This window comes from Cebus imitator, unplaced genomic scaffold (assembly GCF_001604975.1).
Source record: "Cebus imitator isolate Cc_AM_T3 unplaced genomic scaffold, Cebus_imitator-1.0 Scaffold190, whole genome shotgun sequence".
Taxonomy (NCBI): Eukaryota; Metazoa; Chordata; class Mammalia; order Primates; family Cebidae; genus Cebus; species Cebus imitator.
The window spans coordinates 1,959,189-1,984,836 of record NW_016107505.1 but is presented as its reverse complement, the minus strand read 5'-3'; the positions used below and the strand labels follow the sequence as shown (position 1 = coordinate 1,984,836).

At 37.3% G+C, this 25,648-nt stretch overlaps 1 protein-coding gene across 1 annotated transcript in view; it reads left to right on the top strand.

Moving 5' to 3' along the window:
* Positions 1 to 25,648, top strand: part of LOC108316687 (serine/threonine-protein kinase Nek1) — a 174,516-nt gene that overhangs the window by 18,327 nt on the left and 130,541 nt on the right. The window contains exons 5-11 of the mRNA XM_017546660.2: positions 304 to 387; positions 1,588 to 1,655; positions 2,371 to 2,457; positions 3,502 to 3,556; positions 6,172 to 6,372; positions 10,154 to 10,214; positions 13,547 to 13,698. Coding sequence (XP_017402149.2) covers positions 304 to 387; positions 1,588 to 1,655; positions 2,371 to 2,457; positions 3,502 to 3,556; positions 6,172 to 6,372; positions 10,154 to 10,214; positions 13,547 to 13,698 — 708 coding nt within the window. The remainder of the gene's footprint in view (positions 1 to 303; positions 388 to 1,587; positions 1,656 to 2,370; positions 2,458 to 3,501; positions 3,557 to 6,171; positions 6,373 to 10,153; positions 10,215 to 13,546; positions 13,699 to 25,648) is intronic.

Below are 25,648 nucleotides of genomic sequence, written 5' to 3'. Positions count from 1 at the left end.
AGTAGCTGGGATTACAGGTGCCCTCCACCATACCTGGCTAATTTTTGCATTTTTATTAGATCCAAGGTTTCACTATGTTGGCCAGGATGGTCTGGATCTCCTGACCTCATGATCCACCCGCCTCAGCCACTCAAAGTGCTGGGATTACAAGTGTGAGCCACCACACCTGGCTGCCTAAAATATTTTTTTAAGGATTTAGTTCCTCTCATCTCTAAATATTCTCTAATTCTTTTAATGGTCAAGGAAAGGCTACTGTGAATTGTAAATTTTAAAAGAAATGACAGATCTGATTTTTCTTCCTAGATTTTGGACTGGTTTGTACAGATATGTTTGGCCCTGAAACATGTACATGATAGAAAAATTCTTCATCGAGACATAAAATCACAGGTATGTTATTCTGTCACTGATAACTTCTGAATGGATAAAGACCTGAAAAGCTTCATTGTCTTGGGTGGAAATTTTTCAACCTGATTTAGAGCGTATCAGATTATCTGTATTGTCTCTTAATTCTTATCCTATTCATCTGCGTCCTGTATTAGATCTCCTGTTTGCTTCCCATACTCTAAAAATTACTTTCCTTCCCAGTCTCTAAAACTTCCAGAACATTTTTTATCACTCCATCAAGAACCCCATACCCATGAGCAGTGAGTTCCCATCCCTCTCCACCTAGACTCTGGTAACCCCTAATCTACTTTCTCTCTCTATGGATTTGCTTATCCTGGACATTTTATATAAATGGATATTATAAAGTATAAAGTATGTGCCTTTTGCCTATTTATTTATTTATTGTTTATGAGACGGAGTCTCACACTTCTGACCAGGCTGGAGTGCAGTAATGCAATTTCAGGCTCACTGCAATCACCTTTGCCTTCCAGGTTCAAGTGATTCTCCTGCCTCAGCCTCCCGAATAGTTGGGATTACAGGTGCCTGCCACCATACCTGGCAAATTTTTGTATTTTTAGTAGAGATGGAGTCTCACCATGTTGGCCAGGCTGGTCGTGAACTCCCAACCTCAAGTGATCTGCCTGCCTCAGCCTCCCAAAGTGCTGGGATTACAGGTGTGAGCCACTGTGCCCATCCCCTTTTGCCTATTACTAAATCAGACTATTTGTCTTTTTGTTGTCATTATTGAGTTATGCAAGTCCTTTTCCAGATAGAAGTCTTTTTTCAAATCTATGATTTGAAACATAGATTTTTCAAATCTATGTTTTCTTGATGGTGTCCTTTGATGCACAAAATTTTTAAATTTTGATAGTTCAGTTTATCTTTTTTAATTTTTTTGCGTGTGCTTTTGATATCATATTGAAGAAACCATTCCCTAGCCCAACAGCATGAAGATTTATTCCTATGTTTTTCTCTAGGAGTTTTATATTTTAGTATTTATATTTAGATCTATACTTCATTTTGAATTAATTTTTGTATATGATTTGCAGTAAGGGACTTCATTTATTCTTTTGTATGTGAATATCCAGTAACTCCAGCACAATTTTTTAACTGGATTATGAATTTTATGAAAAATGTTGTTGACTCAGAACTGGACTGTAACAATATTTCTAGGGTTTTTTTTTTCCCCCCTGTCTTTTACAGAACATATTTTTAACTAAAGATGGAACTGTACAACTTGGAGATTTTGGAATTGCTAGAGTTCTTAATAGGTAACGTGAATTTTCAGCTTTGTTTTGATACAGTGTTTTCAGTGAAACTTCAATCCATGATGATGTATATGTGATAATTTATATTATCTTTAAGTATATTCTTTACTGGGATGTTGCTTTATTGGGATATGTTCTGGGAAAGGCATCAGTAGGTGATTGCATCAGTGTGTGAATGTTACAGAGTGTACTTATACAATCCTAGATGATGTAGCATACTACACAGGCAAGCTGATGGTGTAGCATGTTCATTCTAGGCCTCAAACCTGTACAGCATGTTCTGTTCTGAATTCTGTAAGAAATTGTAACATAATGATAAATATTTATCTAAACATATCTAAACACAGAAAAGATACAATATAAAAGATAAAAAATGATATATCTTTGTGGGACACTTATCATAAATGGAGCTTAGTGGACTGGAAGTTGCTTTCTGTGAATGAGTGAGTAGTGAGTGAATTTGAAGACTTAGCGCATTTCTGTGTGCTAATGTAGAGTTTATAAACACGGTATATTAGGCTACCCTAAATTTATTGAATAAAGTAATTGCTCTATAGTGTATGACAATCACCATGTCACTAGTTGTTAGGAATTTCTCAGCTTCATTATAATCTTATGGGACCAGCATCATATATGCGATCTGTTATAGACCAATAACAGCATTAATGTGGCACATGACTGTGTCTTAAGCTTCTCCAGTAATTTTCTTTTTCTCTAGTACTGTAGAGCTGGCTCGAACTTGCATAGGGACCCCATACTACTTGTCACCTGAAATCTGTGAAAACAAACCTTACAACAATAAAAGGTATTTAAAATGATATTCATTATATAATGTATTTCTTAATCTTTTTGTTATGTCATGTTTATTAACCTTTAGAGTACTGTTCTAAAGTCAACAATACACACATGTAAACATATATGTATATATATAAATATTTTGTTAATATATGGTGAGGGGAATTATAAAAAAGCTGTTTGATTATCTTGCTGGAGGAACTACAGAATCATTTTATTATTTATGCTATAATTGAAAATAGAGTGCTTTCCTTGGTTTTTTTCTTCGTGATAATCACTTCCTATTGAATTATTGCTGATATTTCTTGAACACACTATAAGCCAGGTACTGTTTTGAGTTCTATGTATTCTGTTAGTCTTCACAATAATTTTGGGAGATGTAGGTATTAATCATTCCTTCTCTTCTTATAAGGAAAACAAATGCAGAGAGAGGTAAAGTAACAACTTTGAAATCCTTGAGTCTAATAAGTGATGGAATAAGCATCTAAACTAGGCCTCTGGCTCCCAATCCCCTATTTCTAATCACAGCTCTATAGTCTGGCTAACAGACTATATACTATGTGGGTGACAAGAGCAATCCTGTCATTAAATTCCAGCTACCTTTTATTTTTCCTCTCTAGTTGGAAAATCCCAACCAAAGTAATGTTGGTCAGTAGCTGTTGCAAATTTCTTAATAAATTTTTAATGTCTATTAAAATAATATTTTGTTTCATAATTTTTTAAATCATGGTATTTTACAAATAATTGATAAAAACAGTTTGAGTTTTATGAAATAGAATAAATAGAATTTACATGAATTTTCGAAATATTGTCCTTTTAAATATTAAATTTCTTTAATGGAGCTTAAAGTAATTGTTGGGGTAACCATTTTCTAATCTGGGACAGCTACTTTTGTCATTTATTTATGGTTGAAATTTTTAGTTTTAAAGGAAATTTTTTCTGAAGCACTTATGTTTCCAAAACATTTTTATGCTGTTTATGTTTCCTTTAAATGAAAAAATTTTAAAGTACATTCTGATACTTAGAGAAAATTTCTCATTTTTATCTTCTCTAGTGACATTTGGGCTCTGGGGTGTGTCCTTTATGAGCTGTGTACACTTAAACATGCTGTAAGTAGAAGTTTCTGAAATATTTTTAAAGTTATGTCAAAAAGTGACTGTAATGTTTTTTATTATATTTAAAGTTTACCATCTTTTAGATAACCCTCATCCTAGAAATTCTCTAAGTCCATTTTTAAACTTCTCATTTTTTCTGAAGTATAAATTGATTTCCCTTAATATATTTGCGTATCTAGTATATTTGCTATTATATAATGTTTAATTCAGTTTTCCAGAAAATAATTTCTAATGTCAGAAATAAATTTTGCTTTTTTCTTAATGTTAAATTTAGTATGAATTTGATATTTTAGCTTAACAAACTTTACTAGTTTCATTTTAGTGAATTCTCTCACAATACCCAGATTATTTGAATTTGGAATTGAACTAATTTAAAGAATTTCATTTCAATATATTCATTGATGACTTTTATCAATTTAAGTAATCATTCAGAGTATTTAAAATTTTTACTTTTGAGAGTTTTTTGAAATAACATATAGCACACTAAAAAGGGAGAGTTCTTGTCCTAAGTAGGTTGATTCTTTAAAAAAGCAGTTTTTTGAAATGGAAGGTGATTAGCATGTTTTACCCACTGATGAAACAATCTTGTATTTTCATTATACAAAACTTCAGAAAATACATAAAAATGTAAAGAAGTGAATAAGGATTATAAGCAGTTCTTCCCACCAGTATTGACTGCCTGTAAAACGAAATTTATTTCTTCTCTCTCAAAAGTTTGATGAGACTTTATAAGAAGCTTTATAGCCTGTTTTTATTGCTTAATACTATTTGCAGAATATTTTTCCTTGTCATTCTTTTTAATGATTGCATACTCTCTTACTATATTGCCTTAGGGTTTTTTTTCTTTCTTAAGGAAAAAAACATAAGCTGACAAAGTAATGTGGGATGGTGATTATCAGATGCTTATTTGAAATAATTGATCAGTTTTTCTGCAACATAGTTATTTTAGCTTTAAACCAGTGGTTTTTGGGTTTTAAAAAAAAATCTTATATCTACATTATTCTGTCACCGTATCTTCTGTATTTTAGAATTGTTTACTCTTAAGTAGCATGTGTTTTAAGATAGGTAAAATTCAGTAACTCACCCTTTATGAAGAGCATGTCAATTCAGAGATAAACAAAAGTGCATTGGAATAGAGAACCACATCTTTCATGCATTTAGGATTCCTATTTAAATGTATAGATATTTCCTTTAGATTGAATTTACTCAAATACCATTTAGGAGAGTTCAACATTTAATAGGACTTTTATAATCACCGATATCTAATTTATGGTATATTTTCTTTTCTTTTTTTTTTTTGAGACAGAGTTTCACTCTTGTTACCCAGGCTGGAGTGCAATGGCGTGATCTCTGCTCACCGCAACCTCCGCCTCCTAGGTTCAGGCGATTCTTCTGCCTCAGCCTCCTGAGTAGCTGGGATTACAGGCACGCACCACCATGCCCAGCTAATTTTTTGTAGTTTTAGTAGAGACAGGGTTTCACCGTGTTGACCAGGATGGTCTCGATCTCTTTACCTCGTGATCCACCCGCCTCGGCCTCCCAAAGTGCTGGGATTACAGGCGTGAGCCACCGCGCCCGGCCTATTTTATTTTCTTAATGTGTGTATTAAGATATCAACGTTGTACAATTGTTCTGTAATATTTTAGTGGAGATATCAAAAGCTTAATAATACTCTCTTTCAAAACGAAATCTTCAGATTTTAAACTACCCCACCTCTTGTTTTCTTTTTAGAGTTTATATTGTGTTTAATTCTGACATATATTTCGATTAAAATATTTTCCATATTGCTGATTTCCATAGCTTTTAGGAGCATCACACACACACAACAGTGAACATTGTCTAAAAGGAAAGTATTGGTAGTTTTATATATTATATTTTCCCTCAATACTTTTAGTTCTGTAGTTAATTTCTTGTTCTAGTCATTATAACAGAGCCACTTTAAAAAGCAGACCTTAAGTGAAGACCAGAAGGTTGCTCTTTTTCTGCTTGTGGTTCTTTGGCCCTAATTTTTCTACCTCTAAGGCATAGTCTTTGACCATTTTGATTATTGTCATAGTTTATGAAACTTACCTCCCATCTTTAAATTTTTATTTTTATTTTTTTTTAGACAGTCTTACTCTGTCGCCCAGGCTGGAGTGCAATGGCATGATCTTGACTCGCTGCAACCTCCACCCCTTAGGTTCAAGTGATTCTCTTGCCTCAGCCTCCCGAGTAGCTGGGATTACAGGTGCCTGCCACTGCACCTGTCTGATTTTTGTATTTTCAGTAGAGACAGGGTTTCTACATCTTGGCCAGGCTGGTCTTGAACTCCTGATGTCATGATCAGCCCACCTTGACCTCCCAAAGTGCTGGGATTACAGGCGTGAGCCACTGCTCCCGACCTAAATATTTTGAATAAGTTAAAATTACTCTTACGACAAGTTATAACATTTTATTTTTTTAGGGCTGATATTTGTAGGTAACTAAGTAAACTTTGATCTAGAAAACATAATTATTTGGAAGAGGATTGTACTTCTATATTGATAGGAAAAGAACTATTTCTTATCGCTGATATTCTCAGTTTCAATTTATATATGTTTCATGTATGTTATTTATTTTCTGGATTTTAGTTTGAAGCTGGCAGTATGAAAAACCTGGTTCTGAAGATAATATCTGGATCTTTTCCACCTGTGTCTTTGCATTATTCCTATGATCTCCGCAGTTTGGTGTCTCAATTATTTAAAAGAAATCCTAGGGATAGACCATCAGTCAACTCCATATTGGAGAAAGGTTTTATAGCCAAACGCATTGAAAAGTTTCTGTCACCTCAGGTATGTTCCTTTTTCCTTTAAAATTAAACAGTAGGGTAATGCCGCTTAGCTAGGACATGGCCTCCAGTGTTGAGGAGAGCCCATCTGAACCTTGGGGGAATGGTGTTCCTTTTTCAACCTACGTTAGTGTCACTTTCCTTTAAATGCTCCTTTTTCTTCAGGCAGAGTTTTGCTCTGTTGCGTAGGCTGGAGTACAATGGCAAAATCATAGCTCACTGCAGCCTAAAATCCTGGGCTCAAGTAATCCTTCTGCCTCAGCCTCCGTAGTAGCTGAGACTACAGGTGTGTAGCACCACATTCAGCTAATATTTAAAAAAATTTTTAGAGACAGGGTCTCACTATGTTATGCAGGCTTGTCTTGAACTTCTGGCCTCAAGTGATCCTCCCACCTTGGCCTTCCAAAGTGCTGGGATTATAGGTGTGAACCAGTTCCCCCAGTCTTTCCATTCTTACATAACTGTTTTCTTAATGTTTGCTTTCCAGTTGTGCATTATTCCTCTGTTCTCTGGATTTGTAACTGTAAAGTTATTGAGCATGTCTGTGCTTCACTTTCCTCACCTGTGAGCAAAGGGATTATTAAATGTATCTTTAAGGTTGTTGTGTGAATTAAAAGTGTAAACACACATAAAGTGCTTAATGTCTAGCATGCAAGTGCTCAAAATATTTAATGTCTTAAATATTACTTACATACCAGTGTATTCTAATATACGTTTTTTAAAAATTATTTTTGAGACAGGTTGTAGTTCTGTTGCCCAGGCTGAAATGCAGTGGGCAACAGAACTACAGATCACAGCTCACTGCAACTGCTACCTCCCAGGCTCAAGCCATCCTCCCATCTCAGTCTCCCAAGTAGCTGGGACTACAGGCACATGTCACCATGCCCAGTTAATTTTTGTACTTTTTGTAGAAACAGTGTCTCACCATATTGCCCAGTCTGGTCTTGAACTCCTGAGCTCAAGTGATCTGCCCACCCTGGCCTCCGAAATGCTAGGATTACAGGCATGATCCATCACACTTGGCCTATATATGTATTATTAACATAATTTATATGATTATAGCTATATTCTATTTGATAGGAAATGAATAGAAACCATTTATATGTAGATATACTAGATTACTGACTCATGATTTCTCCTTTAGTGCCCACACATAATAAATATCTGTTGAGTTTAACTGAATTTTAATTTCACAGATTTTTTTTAAAAATCTATATCAAATCAATTAACATAAGTTGTTCCTAAAAATGGGATCACCTGAAACTGGAATTGTTTTACTTTTCTGGTTTAGTGTGGCCTTTGTTAAATAAATGTTAATCTCTTCAGTAAATAAGATATTCAGCAAAACTAGTTTTTTTTTATTTTATGTGCTCATGGAGGAGAAGGAGGTATCATATATCCTTCTGGCTTAACAGAACACGCATGTGACCAAATACTCTTCAGAAAACAGAGATGTTGATTTAACTATTACTACCAGGAGAAGGCATTAGTAAGCAAGAAAGCCAACTAAACTTTAGAGGTCAAAGGTTACTTGTATAGGTCATAGCAACAACCTCTGAAATGTGGGCGTCTTACAAGACTCCTTTGTTATAAATAATGTTTGCAAGGACACTTTTATGATGAAGTGTACAGTTGTTTTTCTGGTAGCCACTAGAGAAGAAACAATGACTTCATTTAGTCTTGCTGAGGTTTCTTTCTCCCCATACCGGGATTTGGAACATACCATCTCAAGGCTGAAGTACTGGAATTTGTCTAGCTAGCAATCAAAGAGAAAATATTCAAGCTTAAAATGTGCAAAACTTACAATATGAAAAGAAACAAGGACAGATTGTGATTACTCACAAATAGAACATTTGACATTACATGTTTAACATATACATAGACCCTACTTGTTGCTATTTAAGCACCACTTCGATTTCAATCTGCATGAAAACCTTTGTCTGTTGTTCCTCAGATTTATTTTCTACTATATATCACTTGTTCAGTACTTAGTCTCACTCTGTCATCCAGGCCGGAGCGCAGTGGCACAGTCTCAGCTCACTGCAATCTCCACCTCTGGAGCTCAGTCAGTCCTCCCACCTCAGCCTCCTGAGTAGTTGTGATACATTTTTGTAAAGGCTATAACTTTGGAATAATTAATGAGCTTTACTTTAACATATGAAATATTATTTCCAGTATCACTATAATGCTCCCTACCATTTTAATACCTAAATCCTCTCAAGGCCTTCGGCCATGGTTGATAGGGCATAGTTTTCAGTCTTGTGCACTCTGGTAACTTATTCCTGGATATGGCTTGAAAAACCATGGATAATTTCTGATTCATTAGGAATATAGGTGCTGTCCAATAGAATGCTCTCTGATGATGACAGTGCTCTGTATCTGTGTTGTTCAATGTTACAGCCACTAGCCACATGCGGTTAATAAGCACTTGAAATGTTGTTGGAATGACTGAAAAGCTTTATACATATATATATATATATATATATATATATATATATATATATATCTCAAATTTTAATTCAAATATGTATATGTGGGTAGTGGCTACTCTACTGGACAACGCAATATGGAGATTTCAGGATCTTGGATTCTATATGCCCCAGCTCTCAATTCACATGAGCATTAACACAGAAAAAGAAAGACTTCTCCAACAGTGGAAGAAATGATTCTATCTGGGGACAAGATGGAGCTCATAAACCACCTGTTTTCTTCCAAGAAAAAGAAAAGAAAAAACTGCATTTGTTGAGAAGACAGCACACATTCACATAGTCGCTCTAAATAGCCTGTGAGCCAGAGTTGGCTCTTACATTTGTCCACTAGTGAAGAGGTTCGCAAACTTGAGCACACATCAGAATCACCTAGTGGGCATTGCTGAGTCTCACTGCCACAGCCTCAGTTGCAGTAATTTTGAGGTGGAGCCTTTGCATATTTAATAAGTTCCAGGTGATGCTGATACTGCTGGTATGAGACTTTGAGAACTGCTCTAGGGGTTTTCTTAATGGGAAAAATGACCCCCTCAGGTCATGTATTATTATTTTTTTGCCTATTGGAGTGTCTGGACCACTATTACTATAGGAAGTTTCTCTCACCAAAGCTCAGATCTCTTGGAAAAAAAAAAAAAAAATTCACTTGCCTTTTCCTTCCCCACAAAGTAAGAAAAAAAAAAGCTTAAATCCAGTTAAGTGAGTCTGTCTCTGTTACCCAGGCTGGACCTGGCTCACTGCAACCTCTGCCTTCTGGGTTCAAGCGATTCTCCTGCCTCAGCCTCCCAAGTAGCTGGGATTACAAACCTGTGGTCTCAACTAATCAGGAGGCTGAGCTGGGAGGATTGCTTGGGCCTGGGAGGTCAAGGCCGTAGTGAGCCATTGTTGTGTCACTGTACTCCAGCCTGAGAGACAAAGCAAAACCCTGTCTCAAAAACATACACACATAGATATATACATAAATAATATTGGGAGGGAGTTAGCATGAGGAATTTATTGAATGAATTTTTAAATTTTTTCTTAATTTTTAAAGTAGAGACGAGATCTCATCATGTTACAAGGGCTGACCTCTAATTCCTGTGCTCAAGCAGTCTTCCTCTCAGCCACCTCAAGTGCTGGGATTTCAGGCATGAACCACAACAGCTGCCCTTTTTTTTTTTTTTCCCAACTTGGTTTTAGTACAGTTTATTTGACAACATAATTATTACTAAAAAATGGGAAAATGTATTATGATTAATGGGTAGGTTTTTTATTTCAAAAATGTAACATCTTTTCTAATTTTTTTTTCTCTTTCAATCTAAGCTTATTGCAGAAGAATTCTGTCTGAAAACATTTTCAAAGTTTGGATCACAGCCTATACCAGGTAAATGAAACGTGATATGAAGCCTTTCATTTGTTTGTGGTAATCAAACCTAATTACACTGGAAATATATGTAGATATAGTAAGTTGGGATAATTCTAGGATAAATTTAATCCAGTGGAACTGCAAATTAGAATTGCTAAATGATTATGGCAATGTATATTTCTTACAAATTAATAATACTTCTTTTATTTAAATGAAATTTGGCCTGAAATCGTATGTCTTATCAAATGCATAGCTGATGTTTTGAGAATGTTGTTATAGAATTATAAAATGTCCAATTTTGGTGTAAATCTTTATATAAAATTATCTTTTTTTTGAGATGAAGTTTCATTCCTGTTCCCCAGACTGGAGTGCAGTGGAGCGATATTGGGTCACTATAATCTCCACCTCCCAGGTTCAAGCGATTTACCTGTCTCAGCCTCCTAAGTAGCTGGGATTATAGGCATCTACCACCATGCCTAGCTAATTTTTTGTATTTTTAGTAGAGACGGGTTTCACCATGTTGGCGAGGCTTGTCTGGAACTACTGACCTCAGGTGATCCACCTGCCTTAGCCTCCCAAAGTGCTAGGATTACAGGCATGAGCCACCATGCCTCACCATAAAATATTATCTTTGAGAAATATTTCATATTCTGAATTTTTTCAAGTATGTGAATGTGAAGTAAAGTACTTTATTAAAGATAGGTTTTCTTTTAAACAGTGTGACCGGTGGCATTAGAATCATAAGATTGTGGATATGGTTACATACTATGTGTATGTATTTACATGTATCTATGTGAGAGGGTAATTATTTTTTTTCCTGAATGGAATGATTTCAGAATGGATTTCCAAAATCAGTGGAAGTTATTTAATATGTGAAGGGTATGTTGTTTTTCAGACAGAATTATTTGTATGTTCTACTCCATTTTGAGTTTGGATAAATTAATGAAAATAGATGCCATATCATAAAAATGAGCCCATTTAGCTAGAAGTGGTATGGCAGTGTGTTTGTTCTCAGGAAGGCAGACTGCACTTAGCTCTTCTTCAAAACTGTAGACATCCTCTCATTGTGCAGAAACCACCAGTCCCTGAGAAGTCACTCAAACAGAATTCACAGGAAACTGAGGTACACAGCAGAATCAGCATGATTTTTCTGCACAGTAGGCAGTCAAGCTTCATAGAAATCATATCTTAATTAAAAGGCTCTTTGTCACAAAAGCCAGAAATACCCAGTATCAGCATGTTCTTTCCACATGGGTAAAATTCCTACATAGGAATTTGAAAGTAATTTGCTGTAAGAGCATTTGGTGGAATGAAATGCTTAATAGGGGTAGTATTGCTGATAAATACTTTGCGGTCTCCAGTCCCCTACATTAAACTTCATGCCGTAGGTAACCTTGTCATTGATCCTGAAAAATGCTCAAAAATCAGATAAGTAATGCTTCCTCTTCTCTGGAAAGTAGATGGGACTATTCTTATCTGTTTCTTAGAAATCTTTATTTTTTATGCTTGTGTACCTCTAGCCCCTTTTCTGGCATACACTGTATTCTTTGATTTTATTGTTTAGCCAGGTTGCAGTATCGTGACTGTGTGTGTATGTGTGTATATATGTATCTGTAAGTTCTAATTTGATCGTATGGTTGAACTCTCAAAGGGAAGTATTTTTTCCTCATGATTCCTGGTTTCTGGGTCAAGATGCAGTTGGAGTATGTGTTTGGGAAACCTTTCCCTTTCACATCATATATCCTATATTGTCAACAAAAATTACTTCTGAATCTCTAAAATGCCAACTTAATGGCTTATATTGCCGTTATTTTTAAAGAGTTTACTAAATCATATGAAATATATATATTCATTGTAAAAATGTTTTAAAGAAATAAAAATTACCCCAATTTTAACACACACAGTTGTATTTGATTATTTTTTGTGATAATTTATGCATAATGACTACAAATTGAGAATGTTATTAGAAGTTTTGTTTCTTTTAATTTATACTATTATATGATGAACATTTTCTAATACAATCACTTTTTTTGAAGAACTGAATTTAGTCGTATTTCATTTTGAACTACCAGTTATATATATTTTTTCTCCTTTTCCCTCCTAAAAAGGAAGATCACTTCTAGAAGAGATTGATTTAAGTTAATTTAGCACATTATAAAATCCTGAGCTAGACAGCAGTCTGGAAGTGGAAGCAAGCAAGCTGCTGCTCAGGCTTTGGGGGAGTTTGAGCAGAGGGGTATCTTAGCACATACAGAAAATAAGAGATGGAGAGAGGGTTTCGCTAAGGGTTTATGTAGACTCTACTCTGACTTCTTTTAATATCCTCCAAAGATGTGAATAAATAATGGAATTTTCTTTTTATTACTTTAGAGTTTTTTTCTAGAACTTATCCCTTCTAAGACTGAACCTCACCTAGGCTTCAATAAGGCTTAAATACATAACACTGCAGGGTTTATTCTTGTGTGTGGGGTTTCTCTGATTATTTCTTTAATATCAGGTCATAAACAGTATTCTTTTTTTTTTTTTTTTTTTCAATAAAGATGGGGTTTCACCATAATGGCCAGGCTGGTCTTGAACTCCTGACCTCAGGTGATCCACCCACCTTGGCCTCCCAAAGTGCTAGGGTTACAGGCGTGAGCCACCGTGCCCTGCCCGATGAACAGTATTCTTAATTTAGATTGCTCTCCAGGAAGTTTAACCAATTTATATTTCTGCCAACAACCTTAGTGATAATGATTGTTTTAAGATATTTCTCCTTTGACAGGTCTGTAGTTATAGATATCATTCAGACATTATATGAAGGATAAAAGTTGCTTATATTGATGTAATTAATGCTTACAGTTTCTCTTGATTATCTTTTGATTTTGAAAGTAGTTTCTAAAATAAATTTTTAAAAATTTATTTTAAAAAAAAAAAATTTATTTTTAACAGCTCTATCGATATATAACTCACATACCATACAGTTTATGCATTTGAAGTGTACAACTAAATTTTTTTTAGTATATTCATGATTACATGAATATTTTTTAGTATATTCATGATTAATTTTTTTTTTTAGTATATTCGCCAATACATGCAACAATTACCCACAGTCAATTTTAGGGATTTTTTTAATATGAAAAACTTTAGCATGTTAGAGGAATTTGGCTTTTAACTTCCGTCAAAAAGTGACTTTAGTGTAAAATAGTTAAGGCATTAATAAATACTAAGGGATGAATAAGATATTTGATGAAAAGTTTCAAATACTATCAATGATTATAAAAATTAAAAAGAGCTGTTTTGAAGAATTCTGAAAGTAAAGAGTTAATATAAAGAACTGCAGACAAAATTCTTTGTATCTTTTCATGTAGCTAAAAGACCAGCTTCAGGACAAAACTCCATTTCTGTTATGCCTGCTCAGAAAATTACAAAGCCTGCTGCTAAATATGGAATACCTTTAGCATACAAGAAGTATGGAGATAAAAAATTACACGAAAAGAAACCACTGCAAAAACATAAACAGGTATGATCATGTTACAGACTGTGTATTAGTCGCAAATTCAATTCAGCCTTATTTCATTGCAGCTCAATTCTGTTACCTTGATATTATAGAATTGCTTTTATTAAGTTACCAAGGAATGTCCTTCTGTGCTTTACCAATCCTCTAAAACTGAGAAGCCTTACAGGAGTCATAAAAAATCGTTAAGTAAATATATTAAGTAATATAATTAGTGCAATAAAAAGCGAATGACATTATAAATGAAATAACTTTTGAACAACCTAAGCAAAGCCATTTGTTTTTGTACATAAATGAAATAAATACTTATGATGTTCTTGATAAAAATCTGGAAATATTTGGTATTTGAGAATTCACAATCATATAAATAGAATCATAGAGCTGGAAGGACTGTGATCATGTAATCTGTCATATTTCAGATGAAAACTGAAGGCCTGCAGCATTTAAGTGACCTGCCCAAGAACATAGTGATAGTTGCAGAAATTTGACATTTTCCTTATGTCAGTAGCTGCATGCTTTGATATACAGAGCTTGTTTTATTTTGGATCACATACACATACATATACATATACACTGGTTTAGATACATATGTACACACACTGCTGTAAGATAAACTTTATATAGTAGGAATGATCAGTCATTTTGTTTAAAATCTATCATAGGCTGGGCACGGTGGTTTACACCTGTAGTCCCAGCACTTTGGGAGGGTGAGATGGGTGGATCACCTGAGGTCAGGAATTCCAGACCAGCCTGGCCAACATGGTGAAACCCATCTCTACTAAAAATGCAAAAATTAGCTGGGTGTGGTGGCACACACCTGTGGTCCCAGCTACTCAGGAGGCTGAGGCAGGAGAATCACTTGAACCTGGGAGGTGAAGGTTGCAATGAGTCAACGATCGCAACAATGCACTCCACCCTGGGCGACAGTGAGACTCTGCCTCAAAAAACAATAAAAGTTGAAAAATTGTAATAAACAACAAAATGAGAGGACTAGAGATCATAAATTTTTTTTTAAATCATACAGTAATAGCTGATACATACTAGGAAGCAGCTGCTATTCCTAGTGCTGAGCAGAGTACCCAAAGAAGACACAATTTTTTAAAGAAATCTGAACCCCATCCTTAAGGCTGAGATTCAGACCTTACTGGGTAGGGTATGGCAATAGCTCACTCGATGGCAACACAGTCTGGGGCTGGCAAAGAGGAAAGTGTCCACTGTGGAGCTGACGAAACTGCCTGGAGTGTCAGTAGATTGTACTGGAAAGCCACTTGAGGGGTCATTGAACTCACTGGGAAGGCTGCTGGAGTGCCACGGGAACTTGCCTGGTGCTGCTCTGGCTGGGATGCTGGCTGGGCATCAGCAGAACTCTGGGAAGTGGTCCTTGTAGATGCTGCTGAAACTCACAGGGAAGCTGCTAGGGGTACTGGCCAGACACTCCTAGAAGGTGCCTGTAGGGGTGAGTGGTGCTGTGTGTCCCACCTGCTGTGGTAACAAAAAGAAAAGAAGCGTGCTCATCAGGAAGAGAAGCTTCTTCCTTTGCCATGACCCTCTCAGTTTTACTGACATAGCTTAATATTGTGATAGCAAACGAAGAAATTTTACAACATCCAGCTCAAGCATCACAAGCTGGACAATGAAGAGTAGATTTGGAGCTGAGGGGCAGTATGATAACTGGCACTCTGGTTTTATCTTTCTTCTTTTTTTTTTAATATAGAAATGGTGTTTCTCCATGTTGGCCAGGCTGGTCTCGAACTCCTGACCTCAGGTCATCTGCCAACCTCGGCCTCCCAAAGTGCTGGGATTACAGGTGTGAGCCCCCGCACCTGGCTGATTTTATCTTTCTTTAAAAAACTGTTTTCGAATCTGAATGGGCCAATTCCATCTTACCCTTTTATCTCTCTTTACTTCAGCCACCACAAGAAGCCCAGGACTCCAACTTTCCTTCGTTACCTAGACTTTCCCATCGCCAGAAGACTCTGGTCATACCCTGATCTGCCCCCACCCCCTGCATAGTTTTCTACATGTTGGTCCAAAAGTAATCGGGGTTTTTGTCATTGAAAGCAAAACTGCAGTTACTTTTGCACCAACCTGTAGTCTCTTCCAGAAAACTCTTATAGTACATTGTTGGCTAAATCCACTGTATTTTAAACTTTTAAAGATGTCTTCACTTTTTTTGCTTGAAAACCTGGCTTGTCCCCGAATGCACTGTTCTGTAGCTCTCTTACATGCTGGCTGTTTTCTCTCTAATCCCTTAATGTTACTGGGTTGAGAGGTAGGATGAAGGAAATGTTTCCTTTGCTTTTCATTGCCAGACTCTCCCTGCTGCCTAACCCTGCCGTTCTCCTCATCCCTCTACCTTGATGCTTCTGCTACCAGACTGTAGCACTCTGTGTTAGGGTCATCTGTAGATGCTTGTCTTCTGAAGAGTTTAACACCTGACTCACTGTCACTCCTCCCAACATTGTCACCGTTCTTTGCAGTTTTAGTGTAAAAAAGGATTATATTTCCTATAGAACATGACCTTTTGTTTTCATTTTCTTTCTTTCTGCTTTTTTTGAGAATGAGTCTTGCTCTGTTGCCCAGACTAGAGTACAGTGCCTCAGTCATGGCTCACTGCTGCCTGCACTTCCTGAGCTCAAGCAATCCTCCTTCCTTAGCCTCCGGAATAACTGAACCACAGGCAAGTGTCACTACACCCAGCTGACTTTCTATTTTTTGTAGAGATGGGGTTGCACTATCTTACCAGGCTTGTCTCAAACTCCTGGGGTCCAGCAATGCTCTTGCCTTGGCCTCCCAAAGTTCTGGGATTACGGGCGTGAGCCACCATGCCTGGCTTATTTTTTGATCCTTCCCTTTAAATCGTCTTGTCTCCCACTTTAACTTAAAACTCTCACCTATTGCCATGCCATTAAAATTTTCATTATCAGTAATAACTCTTAGCCTCATTTATAATCATTCCACTCCCTGATCACTACTTTCTGTGTTTCTAGCTTATTCCTTTAGGAGTCTGCCTCTAAAACATCTGTCCCGTTTGGATCCATGGATCCTAACAGCTTCTTTTATTCTCTCTCTCTGTTTCCATTTTCCTTACCTGACTTAAATTCCATATTCATTTATAATAATTTCCAAAGGCTCAACTCTCTTGCCCTTTCTTCCATTATTACCAATAACCAATAACCAAAAAACTTTGTGAAATCCAACTCTCCACTTCCTTTGTGCCTCAGCTTGGTCAGTGGAATATGGCTGAGGAAAGCATATGACTATTCTAACTAGTCTAACTTTCAATATGTAACCAACAATGTCAAATTAGCACCTTCTGGTCACCCTATTATATTTCCTCAGTGTATTTATTCTTCTACATTCTAGGTGATTATTTTTTACCTTCTCCTTGCTTTTCACAAGGACTAATGCTTTCTTCCTACTTCACTGAGAAAATAGAAGCAGTTGGAAGAAAACTTTCCCACAATTCCCACAATCACTTCTGCTAGTCAGTCTTATCTGTTGGCAGACGTTTTGCCTTTCTTCCTTTTACTTTGGATGACCTGTTTCTGTTCCCATCTAGAGTCAGCTCAACTGTTGGCATACTATGATTCTTTTTTGCCTGCTATAGGACTTTGCACTCTCTCCTGCATCATTATACTTTTTTTCTCTACTGAATCATTCATGTTAGCAAACAAATATCCTGTATTTTAAGTCTTTTTAAAAAGAAACCTTCCCTTATGTCCTTCAAACTGCCTCTCTAAATTCCTGGTCCCTTTAACAACAAAACTTTCCCAAAAGATTGTCTATACTCTCTCCAGTTCATTTCATTTTGAACCCACTTCACTCTTGGCTTTCTTTGTCACAGCTGTTATGAAACAGCTATTGTGAAACGGCTCCTGACATCTATATTATTAAATCCACAGGTCATTTTTCTTCTTCCTTGGCCTGGTTTTTTACTCACTTGATTGCCCCCTCCTTGAAATATTTTCTTCATTTGAGTCCCTGGTATTACATTCTTCTGGTTTTCTTCCTACCTTATTGACTGCTTCTTCTCAGCCTCCTTTGCAAGTTCCTCCTCATCTCTCGGGCTTTTAAATGCTGAGGTGCTCAAGGTCTGAGTCCTCAGATACCTTCTCTTTTATAGTCATTCCAACTTTCTAGTTGATAATATCTATTAGCTGACTCTCAAATTTTTATCTCTACCTGGACTCCTTCCCTGAAATTCAGACTGATAGCTGTCTTAACATCTACAATTGTATTTCTAATGGACATTTCAAAATTAACATATGTAGAAGTGAACTCTTGATTTTATTCTCTCTCCAAATTGATCTTACTTATTTCAATAAATGACAACTCTGCCCTTCTCTCTGTTCTCATCTTCCATACTGGAGTCATTATTGACTGTTCTTTCAACATCGTATCCTGTCAACTGACTTCAAAATACATTCACAGTGTGGCTACTTCTCATTATTTTTACCACCATACTAGTTCTAGCCACCCTCATTTTTCACCAGGGTTATAACACTAATCTCCTGACTAACTGCTTTCGGACTTACCCTCTTCAGTCTGCTTTCACGTGAGCAGCCCAAATACTCCTTTTATGATGAAAGTCCGATCATTACACTCTCCTGCTTACAACTTTTCAGTGGCTTTTCATCCCACTCACAGTAAAAGCCAGAGTCCTTACAGCAGTGTGTGAAGCCTCATTGCCTTTCCAAGCCTCATTAGCTACTCTTCCTTTGCTAGTCCAGTACAGCCATGCCAAACCTGTTGCCCTTAAACATGGCAAGTACTTACCTGCAAAAACGAGTTTGTACTTGATGTTCTCTTTTCTTTGAGGTCTTATGTTCAAAACTTGTTTTATGAATAGAGCCTTTTTTGATCAATTACATCAAGTAACAGCCATCCCTCCATGCCATCCCCACATTTCTAGTCTACTATATTCTGCTTTTTGTCCACAATGTTATCACTTTCTAATCTATTTTTGACTAGTTTATTTGAATTTCCTCCATTACAGTGCAGAAATTCATGAAGGCAGCAATTGTTGTTGTTCACTAGTTCCTGGCAAGTAGTAGGCACTCAGTAAGTATTTGCTGAATAAGTAAGTGAATGAGTCATGCCTTACACTTCATCTAGTTACTTTCAAATGTTAACTCTTTAAAAAGAATAACAACTAAATAATTTGGTGAAACTCAGTTTATAAAAACCGTTTTGTTATTGCGGTTAGCAAATTCATAACTATTAAAAAACAAAACCTTCAGAGAAATGAATGCTCTTGAGCACACTGGAGCATATCTTTTTTTGATAAGGTCAACAGTAGGAAAAAAACAAGTTTTTGTAATTATTTCCTTTACTTAGACAAGTAATCTGCTAAGATTTATAATTCCTTTAACTTCCTGTTATAATGAACAAACTGAAATCTGAGGACCTTAACGTCAGCCTTATTGACATAAAAACTTATAAAGTATGCTTATGCAGAAAACATGTAGTGGCAAAAAACTACCCTACCAAATGGCACACACATACCTTCCAGGATTTGATTTTGCATGCATTGCACCTGTCTCCCATTGTTACAAGATCCTAGGGATGTCACTTTGCCAGCCAGAAACCTCTGTGGCCAGTGGCACCTTTGCCCAAGTTTTGCTCAGGCCCACTGGGCCCACTCGGCCAGGCAGGCTGCCCTTGGCTCATGCTGCCGGCCTGAATCCAAGATTTGCCAAGGCCGAGTGGAGCGGCAAAGGGTGTATGAGTGAGCAGGTGTGGAGTCTGGCCACTGCACACAGCCAGGCACACTGACTGTGGTACGGTGTGCAGTTCCAGGTGCTGGCACAGGCGTCAGCTCCCTGTGAGGCAGCGGGACCAGGTGTCCTGTAAGCAGCTTCCATAGCTGGCACCAGGGATTGTGGTGGCACCCAGAAGCTTGGAGACACCAGGAATCATAGAGCCCCAAAGAGGGTGTCACAGCCCTGGCATGGGGAGCATCTAGGTCTGAGCCCCCTGAAGGACCACAGCCCTTCTCTCTTCCTCTCTTCTTTCCTTCTTGTCACCCGCAACATGGCATATCTTGCCCTGTTTGTGTTACAGCTTTTTCACCCCTGTCATTTGGTGGGTTCCTAGTTTTTGTCCCACGTCTAGGAAGAATGAGGTACATGGCTAAGTGGAGGGGTGAGTAAGGTGAAGGGGAGCTTTATTGATAGAACAGCAAAGAGGACACCCTGGAGTGGGTAGCCCCTTTCTGCAGCCAGGTCATCCCATGGAATGTTCAGCTCTCAGCAGAGAGGAGACGCTGGAGTGGGTAGCTCTTCTCCACAAGCAAGTTGTCCCATCATCTCTTTGAGTTTGACTGAGTCCAGGGTTTTTATGGGCTTCAAAGGGGAGGAAGTGTGTGCTGATTGGTCCATGGGCAAGCCTGGGCAAAGCACTACAAGTTCCCACTCCAGCCCCCAGGCATCAGGGCTTCCTTGCCTTGAAGATGGGGCTTCACTGGGGACCCACCTCTTTCCATCCAGGAGCCTGTCTGCCTCCTGCCATTGTTGATGGTACCCATGGTGTTCATGCCACGGGGCACCTGCAGGCCAGTGCCAGACTACTGTCAGTGCCCCCCCCTTGTCCTTCCTTCTATGCTCATCAGCACCCAAAGTCTGGAGAAGGCTGAGGTGGCAGGATGCTGGCATGTCAGCACTGCCCTGAGTACCCACACACCTGGCTGGGTTGCAACAGTGCCCAGACTCGGCCTCAACTTTGCTCCAAGATCAGAGTGGGTGCTGGGAGTGGGGAGAGGCCAGACCATAGGAGCAGGTACTTTAGAGCCTGCACAGGGGATGGTGGCCTTCCCAGGCCCCTGAGAGTGCAGAGATGCCCAGATCTGCAGCCATGGCTTAGGCGACTGCAGCTGTGCCTAAGAGAGTAGGGCTCCTGCCTGCTCTCCCCCCAGCAGCACAGGGATGCCTGGGTCCGCAGCCATGTCTAGGCAGCTGCAGCTGCACCCAGGGAATGTGAGGCTTCCATCTTGCCAACTCAGAAGGGGACAGGGCTTCCACCTATTCCCGGCTTCCACGGAGTACACAGCTCTGGCCATGCCTCTCCCACTGCCACCAGCATCATGGCAGTGGCCACTCCAGATAGGCTGCTGCTGCCATCACCTTGATGCTCCTAAATTTGGAGTCTTAGCTAAACTGAACTTCCCATTGGTTACTGACTATACCCTGTATGCATGTTTTTCTTTCTTGTCTTTCCTCATTCTGAACCCCTTCCTCTGTTCCTTCTCTCCTGTGTAGGTACAGGTCACATTGGTCTGTACTATTTTGTAAGCCATTGAAGGGCGCAAAATAAAGAACATACTACTTCTGCCCTCTAAAATTATAGTCCAACTAGGGAGACATAGGCTTGAAAAAAATGTAAAAGGAGCAAATTGATGAGTGTTGTTAGCTTGTAGATTAACAAATAGAACCTTGACATCATTGCCTAGGGCACTGCCATCATTGACAGTGGTGACATAGCTGTTCTCCAGTGACCTGACATACTACTGCTGCCTTCAAACATCATAGTCCAACTAAGGAAACAAAAGCTTGAAAAAAAAAAGGTAAAAAGAGCAAATAGTTTGTTGAGTATTCTTATTGTTAGCTTATAGATTAACAAATAGAACGTTGACATCATTGCCTAGGGCACTGCCAACATTGACAGTGTTGACCCACCTTAGCTTCCTAAAGTGCTGGGATTACAGGTGTGAGCCAAGGTGCCCACCCTCCCCCTTTTTTTTTTTAAATAACAGTCTCACTCTGTCACCAGTCAGTGCAGTGGCATGCTCGTGGCTCACTGCATCCTTGACATCCTGGGCTCAAGGGATCCTTCCACCTTAGCTTCCTAAAGTGCTGGGATTACAGGTGTGAGCCAAGGCGCCCACCCCCTCCCCTTTTTTTTTTTAAATAACAGTCTCACTCTGTCACCAGTCAGTGCAGTGGCATGCTCGTGGCTCACTGCATCCTTGACATCCTGGGCTCAAGGGATCCTTCCACCTAAGCCTCATGAGTAGCTGGGACTTCAGGCGTGCATCACCACACCCAGCTAGATTTTGTAATTTTTGTAGAGATGGAGTTTCACTAAGTTGTCCAGGCTGGTCTTGAACTCCTAAGCTCAAGCAACCCACCCACCTTGGCCTCCCAAACTGCTGGGATTACAGGTGGGAGTTACCACACACTGCCTAAGCGTTTATTCTTAATGTTTGAAAGTAGCTGCTGAGGTGATGGGTATCTCAATTACTCTAATTTGATCATTACACATTGTATGAATGTATGTATGTATCACCTGTGTCTCACAAATATGTACAGTTATGTAGCAATTTTTAAAAACAAAATTTAATGTAAAAATGATTACTTCAGGTTGAGGTAATGAAGAGGAAGCTGTATAACATTTGAAATTGATTCTGTACATTCATATCTAATTCTTGAGATAGAGACTTGATTTCTATTAAAGTTATTTGGTTCTTTAAGTAATTTGAGTAGTATAACTGATCTGTAATTTTTTCTTTGAAGTATGTATTTTAATAAGTTTGCTATAATTTTTAGTGTGCTTTTAAGAGTTTTATATAATAAAAAAATAAAACATATTCCCAGTATTTACACACTGCATTTAATTTTACTTAATTTTGCTGTGGGCCTACCTATTTGTATTCAAATATATATTACCTGTATTTTTAATATAGCTTGGAGAGTTTATAGATAATTTTGTGTTCTGGTGTTTTAAATTAGTGTCACATATACTTTTTGTATATTTTTACTTGTGATACTTAAAGTTGTATTTTATTTCATTGATATTAAATCAGGTTGGTTGGATTCTGATAAATGTCCTTTTTTAAAATAATCCTGCCCTGGATCAAAATTTCTTCTGAAATGTGTTTTACGTTTTCTAATAGAGTTCAGTGAAATATGAATTCAAAGTAAATTTATTTCATGGATCATGTTTAATATGCTTATTTATTCTAAATGGTATTTACAAATGTAATCCATTTTAATGTTTGGAATATATACACATGGAATTCTCTTCTTCCCAGGGAATAAAACTACCACTGGCATGAGGGTAGAGAGAGATAAGTTGAGGGTGTTTGTAACTTTATGTCATTATGTCTGTAAGGGATACATGCTCGAGTGGACTTGTAGAAGCAGAGTTGTCTTATCTCCTGGCCATGTATCAGCCTGACTGAATGGAGAGATCAGAATTCTTGGTTAAACCGGATAAAAGATATCATAGAAAGTCCCTAATGTTTGGGCAGGATTGTAGCCAAATGTGTAATCTGTTTCTTTGTATGGCTGATAGAATCAAGTAGTGTGTTGGATTTCTTAATGTTTTCCTTATTTTCAATTAATATTCAGTATATAAAAGGAGCATGCTCTGGAATTTTCAGATTTCAGTTGATAATATTCTGAATAATATCTCTACCATCAAATATTCTGAATCTTAGGTAAATGATTCAGATGGTAGTTATAAATGTTTTGAATTCAGGTAGAGTCGTTGCCCTCTGACTTCATCAGGCAGACAAGTATGGTCTCAGCTACACCATTGAGAACTAAATAATAATCAGCACTTGGGATATTATATAGCTTATTTTAAAAACATTTCACTGGCTGGGTGCAGCGCCTCATGGCTATAATCCCAGCACTTTGGGAGGCCAAGGTGGGCAGATTACTTGAGGTCAGGAGTTCAAGACCTGCCTAACCAAAATGGCAAAACCCTATCTCTACTAAAAATACCAAAGTTAGCCAGGCATGATGACATGTGCCTATAATCCTGGCTACTTGGGAGACTGAGGCAGGAGAATCACTTGAACCTGGGAGGTGAAGGTTGCAGTGAGCAGAGATCATGCAACTACACTCCAGCCTGGGTGACAAGCAAGACTCTGTCTCAAATTAAAAAAAAAAAATTTTCACTTAAAACTAAGTTTCTGTGAACAACAGTGTGAAAGTACTTAATGCCACAGAACTGTACACTTAACAATAGTTAAAATGGTAAATTTTGTTATATGAAAAAAATGATTTTGTTATATGAAAAAATATTTTGTTACAGGAAATTTTGTTATAAATGTTCATAAAAATTTTTGTCACAAATTTTCATATAAATTTTTGTTTTTACAAAATTTCATATGAATTTTGTCATATGAAAAAATATTTGTTATATTAAAAAAATTGAAGAAAAGAAAAGGCAATCAAATGTGTGGAAAAGTTTTTTAAATCTTCTGACAATTAAAAGAATTTAAAAAGTAAATCCCAGGTTTCTGAAGTATTTTAAATATGATTTTTACATGATTGTTAAAATAGATTTTTCCCTTGATTTCTTTCTTTTTTTTTTTTTGCCCTGTGGCCTGCACCGCACTGCACTCCCAAGCTGTAGTGCAGTAGTGCAGTCTTGGCTCACTACAACCTCCACCTCCCAGGCTCAAGCAATCACCTCAGCCTCCCAAGCAGCTGGGTCTACATGCACATAATACCACACCCAGCTTATTTTTGTAATTTTTGTAGAGACAGGCTTTTGCCATGTTGTCCAGGCTGGTCTCGAACTCCTAGGCTCAAGTGATCTGCCCACCTCGGCCCCCAGAAGTGCTGGCGTGATTACAGGCATGAGCCATCACACACAGCCTTTCCCTTATTTTTTGCGTCTCATTTTTTTTTTTAAAGACTTCCCCCCACCCCCAACTGGAAACTACAGCATCTTTTAGGTTGAAACTCACAATGGCTTGTTAGAATTTTTAACTTCAAGCTTGAAAAAGCAAAACCTTAACCACTTAAGATACTGTCATTTTGTAATTGCACAAATTTAAGCTAATGTACATCAAGTTATTATTATTCGGCCTGTCCACAAAATATTTATCATAAGACTTTTCTTTGCTCCAGTTCCTGTAATAGTCACAGTTTTTTTTTTCAAGTCTCTGTTAAAGCAAAGGAGTGGCCATTAAGCCACCAGAGGGAGCCCATTGAGTACATTATATTAAACTTCAGTACTTTGGCTGTGATTTTTAAAAAGACAAAAACAGCTCTCTCAGTGTGGATGTTTTGTGTTTTGTATTACTCTCTTCACTATAGAAATAGTGTTCTGAAAATACCTATGTGATCTTGGAGGAACAGCTTAGTATTTTCATTTCATAAATATTTGAATATCTTATATATAAGGTAATGTGGACCTTTATAAGATGAATACAATACAGTCATTGCCTTCATGTAACGTACCTAAGAAGAGTATGTGGATATGTAGTTAAACATTCTCTTCTTAATCCACGTTATTGTGTAATATATATAAAATCCAGTTATTTATCTTGAGTTGCTGTATTAATGTTTTTAAATTGCTTAATTGTTTGATGTTATAGTTCACAAATTTTGAGAATGGTGCTAGACTGTGGAATTTGTGAGAATATAGAATGTAGGGCTCTATGTCCAAAGATTATGATTTAGCAACTCTTGGGACGTATATTTTTTTAAAAATTGCTTTATTGAAATATAATTCACATACTATACATAATTCTTCCATTAGAAATTTTTAATTAAATTGTTTTATGTATTTACAGAATTGCATAACGAGCTGCACAATCAATTTTAGAACATTTTCATCACCCCAAAGGAAATCCTTTTTCTCTTAGCAGCCACTGCCCGGTATTCCCCAACCCCACAACCCTCCGCAGCCTCTAATCTACTTTCCGTGTCTATACAGGTTCACTTCATCTGCACATTTTATATAAATGAAATCATACAGAATGTGGTTTTTTGTGACTGGCTTCCTTTACTCAGCATAATGTTTTCACGGTGGATCTATGTTGTAGCATGTATCAGTACTTCATTTTCTTATTATTGCCAAATATTCCTTTGTATGGAAGGAATATGTATTTTTACAAAGCTCTGGGTAACATTCCCCAGTGTTTCAAATTCTATATACATAGAACATACCTTGAAATGTTAACTGTGTGTTTTTCTTTTTGTTTCTTTTTTTTTTT